Source organism: Ornithorhynchus anatinus, chromosome 3 (assembly GCF_004115215.2).
Source record: "Ornithorhynchus anatinus isolate Pmale09 chromosome 3, mOrnAna1.pri.v4, whole genome shotgun sequence".
NCBI classification, from domain to species: Eukaryota; Metazoa; Chordata; class Mammalia; order Monotremata; family Ornithorhynchidae; genus Ornithorhynchus; species Ornithorhynchus anatinus.
In genome coordinates, this window is record NC_041730.1 from 139,885,782 (window position 1) to 139,905,425 (window position 19,644).

The window sequence follows — 19,644 nt, forward strand, 5'->3', positions numbered from 1 at the left end:
GCCGAGGGTCTAGGATCGGCTCATCGAGGTGAGCTTAATCCTCCATGCTCCTCACCGATCCTACGACAGCAAATCTTGCCCGCGATCTGAAACTTCTGCCAACTTTCAGGGTTCCCGGCTGGGGAGGGTCCAACTGCTCTTCGTTTATCGACAGACGAAACCGTTTGCGGATATCGGCAGTCGGATACGCGACAGACCTAACGGAGGACCAGAAGCGTTGGCTTTCTGCAAAAGATTTGGAAAGACCTCTAACGGGGTTGGGTTTCAGTCCTAATCATTTCGATCGAGGGTAGGTGGCTTCTAAAGCGTGAAAAGAATGGAAATAATTTAAATTAAGAATTAGGAACAATGTTACTGTCCAACATGAAATAAATTAACAGGATTTACAAACATCTGTCCTGACCATTAAATTAAAAACACTTTTAAGGCAGGAATCTTCACTTGAAGTTGGCATAATCTGAAAATATATCAATGAAATCTTGTACCACTTTGTAGCAGAATTCATACTGTTCCTGAAAAACAAAATAAGGAATACAAAGTTAACGGACTAGTCTTTGACTACAGTTTGTAAGTAGAGGTTGAAAATAAAAAGGACATTCTAGGATCATCTACACAAAGTATCTGTGGTCACTTAGGATTAACGACGTGGCTCAAAACCCATTATTTTACTGCTTGAAAAATGTAAAATGAGAATTTCTCCAAGCAGTTTTGGTTGTTTTAATCGTATTTGTTAAGCATTTACTATATGCTAAGCGCTGGGGTAGATATAAGCTAATCGGGTTGGACTCCGTCCCTGTCCCACATAGGATTCACGGTCTTAATCCCCGTTTTGCAGATGAGGTAACTGAGGCCCAGAAAAATGAAGTGACTTGCCCAAGGTCACAGAGCAGACAAGCGACAGAGCCGGGATTAGAACTCACGACCTCTGACTCCCAGGCCAGGGGTCTTTCCACAAGGTCATGCTACTTCTCTAAGTTCAAAGCCAAGCAAGTTGGACCGAGCGAAATGAAATGGAAATATGAGCGATTTTGAAATCTCGGCAGGTTTGAGGGTAAGCATCCGCCTAAAAAACTTTAGATTTGGCATCCAAGTGAAATTTAGTCGATGAAAATAATAATAGTAATAGTGATGGTATTTTTTAAGCGCTTATTATGTGCCACGCGCTGTTCAAAGCACTGGGGTAGATACAAGCTCATCAGGGTGTCGCCCGTGAGGCTCACAGTCTTCATCCCCATTTCGCAGATGAGGTAACTGAGGCACAGAGAAGTTAAGTGACTCGCCTAACGTCGCACAGCTGATAAGTGGCGGAGTCCAGGATTAGAACCCAGGACCTCTGACTCTCAAGCCGGGGCTCTTTCCACTGAGCCACGCTGCTTCTCTTATCCACACTGCTTATCCCAGGTCTTTGACCTCTCAGATTTATATATGTTCTGTTTTGACACTGCCATGGTCATCGTGCATGAGACATTCCAAGTGCTTAGTATAGTGCTCTGCACACAGTAAGCGCTCAATAAATACTATTGAATTAATGAGAAAAGAGGAGAAAAAAGAATATGGGGGGGACTTGGATTTGATGATCTTGTATCCACTCCAGCACTTAGTACAGCGTGCGGTACACAGTCAGCACTTAAATACCACAGAGTACATTACGATTTATGAATTGGGGAATGGAATGTTGTTATATGGAGAAAAAGAGGAGCTAAAGCAAAAATAACTGACATAATCACCTTTAATGATAATAATAATAATAATAATGATGTTGGTATTTTTTAAGCGCTTACTATGTGCAGAGCACTGTTCTAAGCGCTGGGGTAGATACAGGGTCATCAGGTCGTCCCACGTGAGGCTCACAGTTAATCCCCATCTTACAGATGAGGGAACTGAGGCCCCGAGAAGTGAAGTGACTTGCCCACAGTCGCACAGCTGACAAGTGGCAGAGCCGGGAGTCGAACCCTTGTCCGGGCAGAGAGAGAAAGGATGTGATCTCTCCCCGCAGGATAAAACAAAATAAAATTCCTTAAAGTGCTAACAATTCTACCTAATTTACCACTGGGTTTTCCACAGAGAAAAACTTCTCTCTAAAAGACAAAATGAGGTCCCTTTCATTCCTTAAAAAAGAAAAAACCACAATCCCTGGATCAATTTTAATTTGCAGGCAGCAGCATGGTGTGGTGGACGGAGCCCAGGCCTGGGAGTCAGAAGGTCATGGGTTCTAATCCCGGCTCCGCCACTTGTCTGCTGTGTGACCTTGGGCGAGTCACTTCACTTCTCTGGGCCTCAGTTCCCTCACCTGTAAAATGGGGATTAAGACTGTGAGCCTCACGTGGGACGACCCGATGACCCTGTATCTCCCCCAGCGCTTAGAACAGTGCTCTGCACGTAGTAAGCGCTTCACAAATACCAACATTATTATTATTACTATGTGCCAAGCACTGTTCTAACCCACTCAATGCTGTGATCCCGAGGGAAAACATCCGGGAAGAGTCTAAGGTTGTATTTCCGGTTTCCCACTTGTCTTCCCAAGTCCGTGGAAAGACTCCCAGACAGGCCTGAATTCCCTCTCGTTCTGGGAAAGATTCTTATTGTTGAATGACCCTCAGTCTCTAGTCCGTAAGCCCGTTGCGGGCAGGGAACGTATCTGTTTATTGTTCTATTGTCCTCTCCCAAGCGCTTAGTACAGGGCTCTGCACCCAGTCAGCGCTCACTAAATACGACTATAACAATGATAATAATAACGATGGCATTTGTTAAGCGCTTACTATGTGCCAGGCACTGTTCTAAACTCTAACTTGTCTGCTGTGTGACCTTGGGCGAGTCACTTCACTTCTCTGGGCCTCAGTTCCCTCATCTGGAAAATGGGGATTAACCGTGAGCCTCACGTGGGACGACCTGATGACCCTGGATCTACCCCAGCGCTTAGAACGGTGCTCTGCACGTAGTAAGCGCTTAACAAATGCCAACATTATTATCGTTATAATTATTATTAGTATTATTATTAGGTGTCAAGCAGTGTTCTAAGCGCTGGGATAGAGACAAGGTGATCAGGTCGTCCCACATGGGGCTCACAGGCTTCATCCCTATTTTACAGATGAGGTTAACTGAGGCACAGAGAAGTGAGGTGACTTGCCCAGGGTCACACAGCAGACAAGTGTGCTTGTCAGAGAAGCAGCGTGGCTCAGTGGAAGGAGACCGGGCTTGGGAGTCAGAGGTCGTGGCTTCAAATCCCGGCTCTGCCACTTGTCAGCTGTGTGACTGTGGGCAAGTCACTTCACTTCTCTGTGCCTCAGTTCCCTCATCTGTAAAATGGGGATGAAGACTGTGACCCCCACGTGGGACAACCTGATTCCGCTGTGTCTACCCCAGCACTTAGAACAGTGCTCTGCACATAGTAAGCGCTTAACAAATGCCAACACTATTAACATTATTAAGTCACTTCACTTCTCTGCGCCTCAGTTACCTCATCTGTAAAATGGGGATTAAAACTGTGAGCCCCATGTGGGACAGCTTCGTATCCCCCAGAACTTAGAACGGTGCTTTGCACATAATAAGCTTTTGAGAAGCAGCGTGGTTCAGTGGAAAGAGCCCGGGCTTAGGAGTCAGAGGTCTTGGGTTCGAATCCCGGCTCTGCCACTTGTCAGCTGTGTGACTTTGGGCAGGTCACTTCCCTTCTCTGGGCCTCAGTTCCCTCATCCGTTAAATGGGGATGAAGACTGTGAGCCTCCCGTGGGACAACCTGATGACCCCGTATCTTCCCCAGCGCTTGGAACAGCGCTCGGCACATAGTAAGCGCTTAACAAACACCAACATTATTATTATTAGAAGTGGCGGAGCCGGGACCAGAATCCACGACTGGAGGGAAGAATGTCGGACCTACCAGGGTTTGCACCATGTGTGGCCTCTGAAGTCGCAAACTCTTCACAGCTTGGAACACGTCCAGGAGTCCTTCGGCTTTGACTCGCTCCAAAATGTTACTGAGAGCTATGAACGTCCCCGTCCGCCCGGCTCCGGCGCTGTGGGAGAAGCACAGACGTCTCAGGACGCCGAGATCACAGATCGTATCGTTGGGACAGGCCACCGAGGCCACGGTCACGGACGCCGACAAATACAGGCCGGGAGAAGCAGCCGGGGACGCCCTCCGAACTGGAAATCGACCGCCTGGAAGCAGCGTGGCTCAGTGGAAAGAGCCCGGGCTGGGGAGTCAGCGGTCATGGGTTCGAATCCCGGCTCCGCCACTTGTCGGCTGTGGGACTTGGTCACTTCACTTCTCTGTGCCTCAGTGACCTCATCTGGAAAATGGGGATGAAGACTGGGAGCCCTGTATCACCTTGTATCCTCCCCAGCGCTCAGAACAGTGCTTGACACATAGTAAGCGCTTACAAAATGCCAACATTATTAGTTTTTATTAATAATAATGATGGTACTTGCTGAGCGCTTACCGTGTGCCAAGCACTGTTCTAAGAGCCGGGGTAGATACAAGTTAATCAGGTTGGACACAGTCCCTGTCCCACATGGGGCTCCCACTCATATTCCCATTTTCCCGATGAGGTCACTGAGGCCCAGAGAATAATGATGGCATTAATTAGTTTTCTGTGAAGCTCCTTGAGAAATTAATGTAGATTTTTAATTTGGATTTAGTCCATTTCATTTTTCTGTAGGATGTTGCCTTCTCCCGTAATAATAATAATAATGCTGGTATTCGTTAAGCGCTTACTATGTGCCGAGCACTGTTCTAAGCGCTGGGGTAAATGAGAGGGTAATCAGATCGTCCCACGTGAGGCTCACAGATAATCCCCATTTTACAGATGAGGGAACTGAGGCCCCGAGAAGTGAAGTGACTTGTCCAAAGTCACACATCTGACAAGTGGCAGAGCCGGGATTCGAACTCATGACCTCTGACTCCCAAGCCCGGGTTCTTTCCACTGAGCCACACTGCTTCTCTCCAATCAGAGTTATGGTACATAGGCGTTGTTTACAGTGCGCCGGGGATAATTTTAGAGAAGCAGCGTGGCTCAGTGGAAAGAGCCCGGGCTTGGGAGTCAGAGGTCGTGGGTTCGAATCCCAGCTCTGCCCCCTGTTCAGCTGTGTGATTTTGGGCGAGTCACTTCACTTCTCTGTGCCTCAGTTACCCCGTCTGTAATATGGGGATTAGCACTGTGAGCCCCACGTGGGACAACCTGATCACCTTGTATCCCCCCCAGCCCTTAGAACAGTGCTTAACACATAGTAAGCGCTTACAAATGCCATCACCATTATTATTGTTATTACTATTATCATTATTATTAAAAAGGCTCTGAGTAACTTGCCCTGGGCAATTTCCCCATCCGATTTTCCTCATCTCAAGAAGCATATTTTGTTGCAATTTCAAAACTGCAGCGAGGGGAAATGGAAGCCAAAGTAATTAGAATGTTAGAACGTATCATTTAAGCTCAAGAGATACGGTTAGAAAAATCCACAATAAACAGCGGCTGGAGATTTTAGAAAGAGTACTATTAGTCTAATGCTCATAAAAAAGATCTCTTCTGAATGTTCCCGGTGTGTCTTCTTTGTCTCCTAAGAATGTCACTTCAACCGAATATTATTCTTATTATTAGTGTTGTTATTACGATTAGCATACATATATATAATAATTGCTGGCATTATTATTATTAGAAGAAGCAGGTCTTAGAGGACCTGGAAGTCAGAGGACCTGGGCTCTGCCATTTGCCTGCAGTGTGACCTGGGGCAAGTCACTTCTCTGTGCCTCGGTTTCCTCACTTTGTGTTAAACGCTTACTATGTGCAGAGCACCGTTCTAAGCGCTGGGGTGGATACAGGGTAATCAGGTTGTCCCACATGAGGCTCACAGTTTTAATCCCCATTTTACAGGTGAGGGAACTGAGGACCAGAGAAGGGAAGTGACGCCCAAAGTCGCACAGCTGACAAGTGGCAGAGCCGGGATTCGAACCCATGACCGCTGACTCCCAAGCCTGGGCTCTTTCCACTGAGCCACGCTGCTTCTCTAATGATATTTGTTAAGTGTTTACTATGTGCCGAGTACTGTTCTAAACACTGGGGTAAAATCCCCATTTTACAGACGACGTAACAGAGGCCCAGAGAAGGGAAGTGACTTGCCCAAAGTCGCACAGCTGACAAGTGACGGAGCCGGGATTAGAACCCATGACCTCTGCCTTTCAAGGCCGCCTCTTTCCACTAAAGCCACGCTGCTCCTTATACTGATATACGATGATCAGTTTCCACATGGGGTTCACAGTTCAAGCAGGAAGGAGAACAGGTATGATAATAATAATAATAATGATGTTGGTATTTGTTAAGCGCTTACTACGTGCCGAGCACTGTTCTAAGCGCTGGGTAGATACCGGGGAATCAGGCTGTCCCACGTGATGCTCACAGTCTTAATCCCCATTTTACAGGTGAGGGAACTGAGGCACAGAGAAGTTAGGTGACTGACCCAAAGTCACGCAGCTGACGGGTAGCAGGATCGGGTTTAGAACTCACAACCTCTGACTCCCAAACCCGGGCTCTTTCCACTGAGCCCCGCTGCTTCTCCTGTCTGTTTTTTCGTATTGCTTCATTCTCCCACCCATCCAGACTGTGAGCCAGCTGTGGGCAGGGATTGTCTCTCTCTATCGTTGTATTGTACTTTCAAGCGCTTAGTACAGTGCTCTGCACACAGTAAATGCTCAATAAATACGACTGAATACTACAACAGCTTCCCTACCTGCCATTTAACCTATTTTATTCCAAATGGGAAGCAGTGCGGCTTAATGGATAGACCCCAGGACCGGGAGTCAGAAGGTCGTGGGTTCTAATCCCGACTCTGCCCCCTGTCTGCTGTGTGTGACCTTGGGGAAGACACTTAATAAGGATAATAACGATGGCATTTGTGAAGCGCTTACTATGGGCCAAGCACTGTTCTAAGTACTGGGGTGGATACAAGGTGATCAGGTTGTCCCACGTGGGGCTCCCAGTCTTCATCCCCATTTTCCAGATGAGGTCAGTGAGGCCCAGGGAAGTGAAGTGACTTGCTCAAAGTCACCCCCCGGACAAGTGGCGGAGTCGGGATTAGAACCCGCCACCTCTGACTCCCCAGCCCGGCCTCTTGCCACCGGGCCCCGCTGCTGCTCTTCACCTCTCTGGGCCTCAGTTCCCTCATCTGTAAAATGGGGATGGAGACAGCGAGCGCCACGTGGGGCAGGGACTGGGTCCGACCTGATGAGCTTGAATGTGCCCCAATGCTTAGTACAGTACCTGGCACATAGTAAGCGCACTACCCAGAAAAAGGCCTTTAATGGGAAGCAGCGTGGCCCAGTGGAAAGAGCCCGGGCTTGGGAGTCAGAGGTCGTGGGTTCTAATTCCGGCTCCGCCACTTGCCAGCTGGGTGACTGTGGGCAAGTCACTTAGCTTCTCTGTGCCTCAGTGACCTCATCTATAAAATGGGGATGAAGATTGTGAGCCCCACGTGGGACGACCTGATCACCTTGTATCCCCCAGTGCTTGGGAAGCAGCGTGGCTCAAGTGGAAAGAGCCCGGTCTTGGGAGTCAGAGGTCATGGGTTTGATTCCCGGCTCTGCCACTCGTCAGCTGGGTGACTGTGGGCAAGTCACTTCACTTCTCTGGGTCTCAGTTCCTTCCCTCATCTGTAAAATGGGGATGAAGACTGTGAGCCCCACGTGGGACGACCTGATCACCCTGTATCTCCTCCAGCGCTTAGAACGGTGCTCTGCACAGAGTAAGCGCTTAACAAAATACCAACATTATTATTAGGGAAGCGGAGTGGCTCAGTGGAAAGAGCCCGGGCTTGGGAGTCCGAGGTCATGGGTTCGAATTCCAACTCTGCCGCTTGCCAGCTGTGGGACTGTGGGCAAGCCACTTGACTTCTCTGGGCCTCAGTTCCCTCCTCTGTCAAAGGGGGATGAAGACTGCGAGCCCCACGTGGGACGACCTGATGACCTCGTATCCCCCAGCGCTTAGAACAGCGCTTGGCACGTAGTAAGCACAAAGCAATCCCACCAGTGGATGAGGGGTGCAAGGCTGGATGAGGGTTCCATCTGCTGGGCAGGCCCGGGCGAGCGCAGCCGCCGGGATCCCTCTGCCTGCCGCCTCTTCCTTCCTAGGACACAAACCCAAATCCTCCTCGTTCATTTCATGCTCCGTTAGAAGCACAGGAGGGAAATCAGGCCGACGAAATGGGCGGCCACTAAACGGGCAGGAAAAGAAATAGATTCAAGATCCCGGGAGCTAATCAGCGAGGCAGGGAGCAAAAATCACCGAGACTCCAAGAGCGCTCTTGACCAGTGGCCGCTGAGGGGGAGCGGGAGGCGGATTTCGGAGGAGCCTGGACTGAATCCTAGCAGACTTCCCAACGGGGACTGAGATGGACGAATCCTGGGAGAATCCCAAAGAGGAGCCCGGAGGCTCCCCTCACCCCCGCCAAACTCACTCTCCTCCCCTCTTCAAAGCCCTCCTGAGAGCTCACCTCCTCCGCGAGGCCTTCCCACACTGAGCTTCCCCTTTTCCCTCTGCTCCCCCTCAACTCCCCCTTCACCTCCCCTCGGCTAAGCCCTCTTTTCCCCCCCTTCCCTCTGCTCCTTCTTCCCCTCTCCCTTCCCCTCGCCTCAGCACTCTGCTCGTCCGCTCAACTGTATATATTTTCATTACCCTATTTATTTTGTTAATGAGATGTCCATCACCTTGATTCTATTTAGTTGCTATTGTTTCTGTCAATCTGTCTCCCCCGAATAGACTGTGAGCCCGTCACTGGGCAGGGACTGTCTCTATCTGTTGCCAAATGGTCCATTCCAAGTGCTTAGTACAGTGCTCTGCACATAGAAAGCACTCAATAAATACTGTTGAATGAATGAATGAATGAATGAATGAATGAATGAATGAATGAATGAATGGGTAGAGCCCAGGCCTGGGAGTCAGAAGGACCTGGGTTCTAATCCCAGCTCAGCCACTCTCCTGCTGGGTGACCTTAGGCAAGTCATTTGACCTCCTCTGTGCCTCAGTTCCCCCAGCCGTAAAGTGGGGATGAAGAGGGTGAGCCCCACCTGGGACAGGGACTGGGTCCAACCCGATTAGCTTGAATCCACCCCAGCGCTTAGAAGGGTGCCTGGCACATAGTAATAATAATAATGATGATGTTGGTATTTGTTAAGCGCTTACTATGTGCTGGGGTAGACACAGGGTAATCAGGCTGTCCCACATGAGGCTCATAGTCTTCATCCCCATTTTGCAGATGAGGGAACTGAGGCACAGAGAAGTGAAGTGACTTGCCCACAGTCACACAGCTGACAAGTGGCAGATCCGGGATTCGAGCCCATGACCTCTGACTCCCAAGCCCGTGCTCTTTCCACTGAGCCACGGAGCGCTTCACAAATACCACAATTATTATTATTATTGTGAGGAATTTCTTTACACTCGTGGAAACTGTCACGCAAAGACATCTAAAATACCCGTTTACGTTCTGGCAGTTCTGAGTTGGGCTCTTAAATGACCCAGTGCGAATCGCTCCTTATCTCTGGCCTAGTGGGAGGTCAAGATTTCAATCATTTCATCGATGTTACTTATTGAGCACCTACTGTGTGCAGAGCACTATAAGGAGCGCTTGGGAGCATATACTACAGTAGAGGTGGTAGACACAATCCCTGCCCACAAGCAGCTTACAGTCTTCAGGGGGAGAAGGATATGAAAATAATAATAATAATGTTGGTATTGGTTAAGCGCTTACTATGTGCAGAGCACTGTTTTGAAGCGCTGGGGGAGATGCAGGGTCATCAGGTTGTCCCACATGAGGTTCACAGTCTTAATCCCCATTTTGCAGATGAGGGAACTGAGGCCCAGAGAAGTGAAGTGACTTGTCCACAGTCACACAGCTGATAAGTGGCGGAGCAGGATTCGAACCCATGACCTCTGACTCCCAAGCCCGGGCTCTTTCCACTGCGCCACGCTGCTTTTCTGATAGAGTAGGGTTAGGGGAAAGAGTAGAATATAAGAATATTTACGTAAGTCCCGGAGGGCTCGGAGGAGTAGCGGAGTGCTTATGTCACTGGAGGTCATTCAAATACTCACTTCAATCATTCAATAGCATTTATTGAGCGCTTACTATGGGCAGAGCACTGTACTAAGCACAATCCTAGCGTGTTGATACATTTTATCAAAACCCCATAGCCCCTTGCAGCTATCTAAACTGTGAACCTGTCGAGGGCAGGGAATGTCACTGTTTATTGTTGTACTGTCCTCTCCCAAGCGCTGAATACAGTGCTCTGCACTCAGTAACAGTGATCTGCACACAGTAAGCGCTCAATAAATACTATTGAATGAATGAATGAATAAAGGACACCGGCTTGATGTGAATGGGGAAAACATAAGCTAGGGATAATAATAATGACGGCATTTGTTAAGCGCTTACTATGTGCCAAGCACCGTTCTAAGTGCTGGGGTAGATACAAGGTCATCAGGTTGTTCCATGTGGGGCTCGCAGTCTCAATCCCCATTTTACAGATGAGAGAACTGAGGCACAGAGTAGGGAAGTGACTTGTCCAAGGTCACAGAGCTGACAAGTGGCGGAGCCGGGATTAGAACCCACAACCTCTGATTCCCAAGCCCGGGCTCTTTCCACTACGCCACGCTGCTTCTCTATGAAGGTGAAACAGAAGATGAAGGGATTTAGACTTCGTTTTAATAGCCTGGTTGTTGTTTTTTGAGAAGGCCCTCAACTTTTTTATTAATCATATTTCATAAAATTAATGATAATTGTGGTACTTGTTAAGCACTTACGATGTGCCAGGCACCGTTCTAAGCCCTGAGGTAGATACAAGTTGATCAGGTTGGACACAATCCCTGTCTCACATGGGGCTCAACATGGCTCAGTGGAAAGAGCCCGGGCTGGGGAGTCAGAAGTCATGGGTTCGAATCCCTGCTCTGCCACTTGTCAGCTGTGTGACTGTGGGCAAGTCACTTAACTTCTCGGTGCCTCAGTTACCTCATCTGTAAAATGGGGATTAACTGTGACCCTCACGTGGGACGACCTGATTACCTTATATCTACCCCAGCGCTTAGAAGAGCGCTCTGTAGACAGTAAGCGCTTAACAAATACCAACATTAATTAATCCCTATTTTCCAGATGGAGTACAGAAGCCTGAGGGAAAGGTCGATATAAGCTTTAAATAGGACTGGACTGGGAAAACCCTCTTTAAGAAACACCTCTCCCTCCCTCCCCTCACCCCGGACCCCTGGACTCTTCCATTCATTCATTCATTCATTCAGTCGTACTTATTGAGCGCTTACTATGTGCAGAGCACTTTACTAAGCGCTTGGAATGGACAATTCGGCAGCAGGTAGAGACAATCCCTGCCCAATGACGGGCTCACAGTCTAAACGGGGGACACAGACGGCAAAGCAGAACAGAACAAAACAAACCAAGTAGTCTGGCGCAAATATCAAGATAAATAGAATCGTAGATGCATATACACATCATTAACAAAGTAAATTGAATATTAAATAATATATCTAAATATGCACAGTGCTGTGGGGAGGGGAAGGGAGAAGAGCAGAGGGCGGGAGAAGGGGGAAATCGTAGCATCCTTTGAGGGGGATCACTTGCATGATATTGGATTTTTTTAATGGTATCTGTTAAGCACTTACTATGTTCCGGGCACTGTACTAAGCGCCGGGGTAGCTACTCTCTCCCCCGCTTCCAGGCCTTATTGAAGGCACAGCATCTCCTCCCAGAGGCCTTCCCTGACTAAGCCCCCCTTTCCTCTTCTCCCACTCCCTTCTGCCTCTCCCTGACACGTTCCCTTTATCCATCCCCCTCCCGGCCCCACACCACTTACGTCCAAATCCGTCATTTATTTATTTCTATTAATATCTATCTCCCCCTCTAGGCTGTAAACTCGTCATGGGCAGGGAATGTGTCTTTTTATAATAATGTTGGTATTTGTTAAGCGCTTACTATGTGCAGAGCACTGTTCTAAGCGCTGGGGTATACAAGGAAATCAGGTTGTCCCACATGAGGCTCACAATCTTCATCCCCATTTTACAGATGAGGTAACTGAGGCACAGAGAAGTTAAGTGACTTGCCCACAGCCACACAGCTGACAAGTGGCAGAGCTGGGATTCGAACCCATGACCTCTGGCTCCCAAGCCCATGCTCTTTCCACTGAGCCATATCCTTCTACTGTCCTCTCCCAAGCACTTAGTACAGTGGTCTGCACACAGTAAGCGCTCAATAAATACGGTTGAGTGAATGAATGAGCTCACCTCCTCCAAGAGGCCTTCCCAGACTGATCTTCCCCTTTTCCCGCTGCTCCCTCTGCTGCCTCTCTGCCCCCCACCTCAGCTAAGCCCCCTCCCCCCCCCCCATTTCCCTCTGCTCCTCCCCCTCTCCCTTCCCCTCCCCTCAGCACTGTGCTCGTCCGCTCATTCGTATATATTTTTATTACCCTATTTGTTAATGAGATGTACATCAATGCTGGTATTTGTTAAGCGCTTACTCTGTGCAGAGCACTGTTCTAAGCGCTGGGGTAGACACAGGGGAATCAGGTTGACCCACGTGGGGTTCACAGTCTTCATCCCCATTTTACAGATCAGGGAACTGAGGAACAGAGAAGTGAAGTGAAGTGACTTGCCCACAGTCACACGGCTGACAAGTGGCAGAGCCGGGATTTGAACCCATGACCTCTGACTCCAAAGCCCAGGCTCTTTCCACTGAGCCACGCTGCTTCTCCATCACCTTGATTCTATTTCTCGCTATTGTTTTAATGAGATGTTCTTCCCCTTGATTCTATTTATTGTTATTGTTTTTGTCCGTCTGTCTCCCCCAACTAGACTGTAAGCCTGTCAATGGGCAGGGACTGTCTCTGTTGCCGAACTGTCCATTCCAAGTGCTTAGTACAGTGCATAGGCGCTCAATAAATACTATCGAATGAAAGAATGAATGAATGAATACAAGCTAATGGGTTGGACACAGCCCTTAGTTCCCCCTCCCTTCCGCTTCACCTCCGCTCGCTCCCTTTTCTCTTCCCCCCTTCTCCTCGCCCCACAGCACTTATGTATATTTATAAAATTCTATTTATATTGATGCTTGTTTACTAGTATTGATGTACAGGTGAGGGAAACTGAGGCCCAGAGAAGTGAAGTGTCTTCCCCCAAATCACAAAGCAGACAAGTGGCAGGGCCAGGATTAGAACCCATGACCTCTGACTCCAAACCTGGGCCGCGCTGCTTCTCATGCCTGTTTGTTTTGCTTCTTTCTCCCCCACTTCTAGACCTGTGAGTCCGTTGTGGGCAGGGATGGTCCTTCTTTATTGCCGAATTGTACATTCCAAGCTCTTAGTACAGTGCTCTGCACACAGTAAGCGCTCAATAAATATGAATGAATGAATGAATGAATGAATGAATGAACACGGGGCTTACTATCTTAATCCCCACTTTACAGATGAGAGAACAGAGGGCAGGAGAATAATAACAATAATAATGTTGGTATCTGTTAAGCGCTTACTATGTGCAGAGCACTGTTCTAAGCGCTGGGGGAGATACGGCGTCAACAGGTTGTCCCACGTGAGGCTCACAGTCTTCATCCCCATTTTCCAGATGAGGTAACTGAGGCACAGAGAAGTGAAGTGACTTGCCCACAGTCACACAGCTGACAAGTGGCAGAGTCGGGATGCTCTGGGGGCGGGGGGATACAAGGTAATCAGGTTGTCCCACGTGGGGCTCACAGTCTTCATCCCCATTTGACAGATGAGGTAACTGAGGCCCAGAGAAGTGAAGTGACTTGCCCAAGGCCACACAGCTGACAAGCGGCGGAGCGGGGATTAGAACCCATGACCTCTGACTCCCAAGCCCAGGTTCTTGCCACTGAGCCACGCTGCTTAGTGAAGTAACTTGCCCAAGATCGCACAGGAGACCAGTGGTAGAGCCAGGATTAGAACCCGCATATTTCTGACTTCCAGATCCACGCTTTAATAATAATAATAATAATTATAATAATGGCATTTGCTAAGCGCTTACTAAATTCCAGGCACTGTACTAAGCGCTGGGGTGGATACAAGCAAACCGGGTTAGACAGTCCCTGTTCCACGTGGGGCTCACGGTCTCAATCCCCATTTTGCAGATGAGGGAACTGAGGTCCAGAGAAGCGAAGTGACCGGTCGAAAGTCACAGGGCAGACAAGTGGCGGGGCCGGGATTAGAACCCAGGTCCTTCTGACTCCCGGGCCCGATCTCTAACCACTAGGCCACGCTGCTTCTCGGCTCTCGAGAGGTTAGAGCGTTGCGAGTGTCGGGCGCCGGGATCTGGGATCCCGGGCTCGCTCGGCCCAGGCCAGATGGAGCCCGCAATCCATCCATCCAAGGTATTTATTGAGCGCTTCCTGTGTGCAGAGCACTGTACTAAGCGCCGGGGACATCTGCGAGGGTCTAGTCCGGGGAGAAAAGACCCGGGATGGCGGCTTCGTGGCCTGGTGGCCCTCCCAGGCCCGTTCCCAGTCCCCCATCCCTACCCCCACCCAAATCCCATCCCGGCTCGCCTCTGGCACAAAATGCCCCGTTGGGACTCTCAACGGGACTTTTTGTTTCGGGCCGAAAGAACTGGAGACGTCGCCGGACACCGAGGGACAAATAGAGTCCATTTACCCTGCTGGGTTTCTATTAATTTACATGCAAATCCTAACTTCTCGTCCTTTAGAAAATAAGAATCAAAGGGAGAACTAAAATCTGGAGTAACAGTCAATTGCACATACACACACACACACACAAAAACCCCACAAACACGTGTATAATTGTGCTCTGTGCTCAGAGAAGACATCACCGATGGACGAAATTTATCCACAGTTCTCTGTGTGTGTGTATGTGTGTGTACAGAAATGGCCAACGCGGGACACGGAGACCCAGCCGCATCGTGTGCACGGACAGACCGCGGATTGTCGTGTTGTTTGTTGTTGTTTTTGCCGTTTCTGCTGCCCCCTCCTCGTCCCTCGATCGTCCCGAAGGTCCCGCTCAGAAAGAGCCACTGTTTCCTTGACTTCAGTGCCCCACGCTGGGCTGTACTCGGCCCTTGGCTCCCAGCGTGCAGCACCGTTGGTTCATTCGGTCGTATTTATTGGGCGCCTAATGTGTGCAAAGCACCGTACTGAGCGCTCGGGGAAGGACAACAGCAAACGGACGCATTCCCTGCCCACGACGGGCTCACTGTCTGAGGCTTTAATCTGCTGTGTCCTTCAAATGTATCCCCCCCCCGGCCTCTGGGCTCCCGGTGTCAGCTTGGGAAGCAGCGTGGCTCAGTGGAAAGAGCCCGGGCTTGGGAGTCAGAGGTCATGGGTTCGAAACCCAGCTCTGCCGCTTGTCAGCTGTGGGACTGTGGGCGAGTCACTTCACTTTTCTGTGCCTCGGTTCCCTCCTCTGTAAAATGGGGATGAAGACTGGGAGCCTCACGTGGGACGACCTGATGACCCCGTATCTACCCCAGCGCTTAGAACAGTGCTCTGCACATAGTAAGCGCTTAACGAATACCAACATTAGCTCGGCCCCTACGGTCCCGGAAACTGTTGGGGTGCCCTGCTATCGCTGGGTCACGTGCCCAACCCGCTGAAGCCGTGTTGCGTCGAGCACGATTGTGCTAAGCACGGGCATGATGAGCTCAGCTTCGATGCAGCTGAGCAATAATGACGGTATTTGTTAAGCACTTACTGAGTGTCAGGCACTGTATTTATAATAATAATAATAATAATAACGGTAGTATTTGTTAAGCACTTACTGTCAGGCACTGTATTTATAATAATAATAATAATGATAATGGTGGTATTTGTTAAGCGCTCACTAAGTGTCAGGCACCGTATTTATAATAATAATAATAATGGTGGTATTTGTTAAGCGCTCACTAAGTGGCAGGCACCGTATTTATAATAATAAAAATAATGGTGGTATTTGTTAAGCGCTTACTATCAGGCACTGTGTTTATAATAATAATGATGGTGGTATTTCTGAAGCGCTCACTTTGTGCCAAGCAGTGCTCTAAGTCCTGGGGTAGATACAAGGTGATGAGGTTGCCCCGCGTGGGGCTCACAGTCTTCATCCCCGTCTTACAGATGAGGGAACTGAGGCTGAGAGTAGTGAAGTGACTTGCCCAAAGTCACACAGCTGGCAAGAGGCGGAGCCGGGATTCGAACCCACGACCTCCGACTCCCAAGCCAGGACTCTTTCCACTGAGCCACGGTGGAGAGAAGCAAATCGAGTTGGACGCAGTCCCTATAGAAGCCGTGTGGCTAAGTGGAAAGAGCCCGGGCTTGGGAGTCAGAGGACACGGGTTCTAATCCCAACTCCGCCACTTGTCTGCTGTGTGACGTTGGGCAAGTCACCTTCACTTCTCTGAGCCTCAGGTACCTCATCTTTAAAATGGGGATTAAACATGTGAGCCCCACGTGGGACAACCTGATGATCCTGTATCTCCCCCAGGGCTTAGAACGGCGCTCGGCACGTAGTAAGCGCTTAACAAATACCACAATTATTATTGTTACCTCTGTCCTGGAACACCCTCCTCCCTCATATCCCACAGACAATCCCTCTGCCCCACCTCAAAGCCTTATTGAAGGCCCATCTCCTCCAAGAAGCCTTCCCTGACTGCGCCCCCCTTTCCTTTTCTCCCACTCCCTTCTGCATCGCCCTGACTTGCTCCCTTTATACATCCCCCCTTCCAGTCCCACACCACTTAGGTCCAGATCTGTCATTTATTAATTTCTCTTCATTCATTCGACCATATTTATCGAGCCGCTTACTCTGTGCGGAGCACCGTACCGAGCGCTTGGAACGGACAATTCGGCAACAGAGAGAGACAATCCCCGCCCAACGACGGGCTGGATGATGTCTGATGTCTGTTGACATTCTACTGATGTCTCTCTCCCCGCTTCCAGGGCTTAGAACAGTGCTCTGCACATAGTAAGTGCTTAAATACCAACATTTCTCTTCTAGACTCCCAGCTCTCTGTCGGCAGGGAACGAGCCTGTTTCTTGTTCGACTGTCCTCGCCCCAGGGCTTAGTACAGCGCTCTGCACACGGTAAGCCTCGGGGAAGACAGGTGACCGACCGACCGACGCCAGCGTTTCCCCTGGGGTCCCCCCCGAGGAGAGGGGGGCTTAGGGGAGGAGATGCTGACCTGCAGTGCACCGTGATGGGATGGTTGCCCGTGTGCTGCTGCTGCTTCTGGACGGCGGCGATCAGGTCGATCATCCCCTTCCCTTCGGCGGGAATCCCGACTTCCGGCCAGCCGTGGAAGTGGAACTGCTTCACCAGCCGGCTCTGCTTGTCCTGGGAGCGAGGGGGACGGGGATCGGTCGGCCGCGGGAGGCTACGCGACGTCCGCAAAACCCTCCCTTCCCTCTCCATCCAAGCTACCGCCACATTCACCCATCCGCTCACCCTCTCCCGCCTGGATGACTGTCTCAGCCTCCTCGCTGACCTCCCGGCCTCCCGTCTCTCCCCTCTCCAGTCCCTACTTCACTCTGTTGCCCGGATCGTTCTTCTACGACAACATTTAGGCCACGTTTCCCCCCTCTTCAAGACCCTCCAGAGGTTGCCCATCCACCTCCGCATCGAACAGAAACTCCTCACCGTGGGCTTTAAAGCCGTCCATCCTCTTGCCCCCACCTACTCACCTGGCTACTTTCCCACTCCAACCCAGCCCCAACACTACGTTCCTCTAATTCATTCGATGGTATTTATTGAGCGCTTACTATGTGCAGAGCACTGTTCTAAGCGCTTGGAACGTACAAGTCGGCAACAGACAGAGACAGTCTCTGCCCTTCGACGGGCTTACACTCGAATGCCAACCTCCTCACTCTACCTCTATCTCGTCTATCTCACCGCCGACCCTTCGCCGCCGTCCCGCCTCCGGCCCGGATCGCCCTCCCTCCTCCGATCCTCCAGAAATGACACTCCCTTCCGCTTCAAAGCCTTATCGAAGGCCCATCTCCTCCGAGAGGCCTTCCCCGACTAAACCCTCTTTTCCTCTTCTCCCGCTCCCTTCTGCTTCCCCCTGACTCGCTCCCTTTATTCATCCTCCCTCCCAGCCCCACATCACTTATGTCCATAGCTGTCATTTATTTCTATCTATTACTGTCTGTTCCCCCCTCTAGGCTGTAAGCTCGCTGTGGGCAGGGAACATCTCTGTTTATCGTTCTATCGTACTCTCCCAAGCGCTTATTATAGTGCTGTGCACACAGTAAGCGCTCAATAATTCAACACGATTGAGTGAAGGTACGGATGAATGAGCCACGGCTGGGGTAGGGCCCGGGGCCCAACACACAAGCCACAGTGTTGGCTAAAGAAGGCATCATTCAGTTAATTCATCATTCATTCCTTCTTCAAATCCACCAAACGACCACTCTTCCCCTCTTCAAAGCCCAACCGAAAGCCCGTCTCCTCCAAGAGGCCTCCCCAGACTAAGCCCCCCTTCTCCTCAACTCCCAGTCCCTTCCGCGTCGCCCTCTCTCCCTTTATTGATCCCCCCTCCCAGCCCCACCCCACTTAGGTCCACATCCCTCATTCATTGATTTATATTTATTTTATTTCTTTCTATATCTCCGCCCCCCCGCCCCAGCCCCCCCAGACCGTGAGCTCACTGTGGGCAGAGATTGTCACTCTTCATTACTGTCTCGTACTTTCCCGAGCCCTCAGTACAGCGCTCAGCACGCAGTAAGAGCTCAATGACTACGACCGACTGAATGAACCAACGAACCCCCTCCCACCTGGCACTACTGCGCGGAGATGATACGAGATGATAGATCTGTTACCCGTTACCGATTTGTACATTCCAAGCGCTTAATTGATGTTGGTATTTGTTAAGCGCTTACTATGTGCAGAGCACCGTTCTAAGTGCTGGGGTAGAGAAGCAGCGTGGCTCAGTGGAAAGAGCACGGGCTTTGGAGTCAGAGGTCACGAGTTCGAATCCCAGCTCGGCCACTTGTCAGCTGTGTGACTGTGGGCGAGTCACTTCACTTCTCCGTGCCTCAGTGACCTCATCTGTAAAATGGGGATCAAGACTGTGAGCCCTACGTGGGACAACCCGATTCCCCTGTATCTCCCCCAGCGCTTAGAACAGTGCTCTGCACGTAGTAAGCGCTTAACAAATACCAACGTTATTATTAGACGCAAGGGAATCAGGCTGTCCCACGTGGGGCTCACAGTCTTAATCCCCATTTTACAGATGAGGGAACTGAGGCCCAGAGAAGTGAAGTGACTTGCCCAAGGTCACACAGCAGACAAGTGGCAGAGCTGGGATTCGAACTCATGACCTCTGATAGTAAGCGCTCAATAAATACCACTGAATGAATCGGGGCCCGGCAAATGGACGTGAAACCACAATACCTGAGTGGAGGCGATCAACAGATCTCTGACACTGATGGCATCGGAACAGACGTCGTTCTTCAGTTCGATATGGACCTCTCCGTGCGTCACGGAGCCTTCTGACGGCCAGTACTGAAAGCATTTTTCCTAGGGAGTTGAAAGACGAGAATAAACCCTCCTCACCAAAAAACGGCGCGAGGGGGGACCGTTGTGTTTTTGACTCGCCTTGGTTTTGACATCGCCTTATTCTATTTATTTGCTATCGTTTTAATGAGACGTTCATCCCCTCGATTCTATTTATC

General features: G+C 50.1%; 1 protein-coding gene across 6 annotated transcripts in view; it reads right to left on the minus strand.

The window, feature by feature from the left end:
- Positions 1-332: 332 nt before the first annotated feature.
- The window catches only part of PTPRE (protein tyrosine phosphatase receptor type E), a 162,786-nt gene continuing 143,474 nt past the window's right edge, over positions 333-19,644 (minus strand). For all 6 annotated transcript variants that reach the window (XM_029061304.2, XM_029061305.2, XM_029061303.2 and 3 more), the window contains 4 exons: positions 19,364-19,489; positions 17,154-17,305; positions 3,875-4,010; positions 333-512 (listed from right to left, as the gene is read on the minus strand). In XM_029061304.2, coding sequence (XP_028917137.1) covers positions 438-512; positions 3,875-4,010; positions 17,154-17,305; positions 19,364-19,489 — 489 coding nt within the window. In that variant the 3' untranslated portion in view covers positions 333-437. The remainder of the gene's footprint in view (positions 513-3,874; positions 4,011-17,153; positions 17,306-19,363; positions 19,490-19,644) is intronic.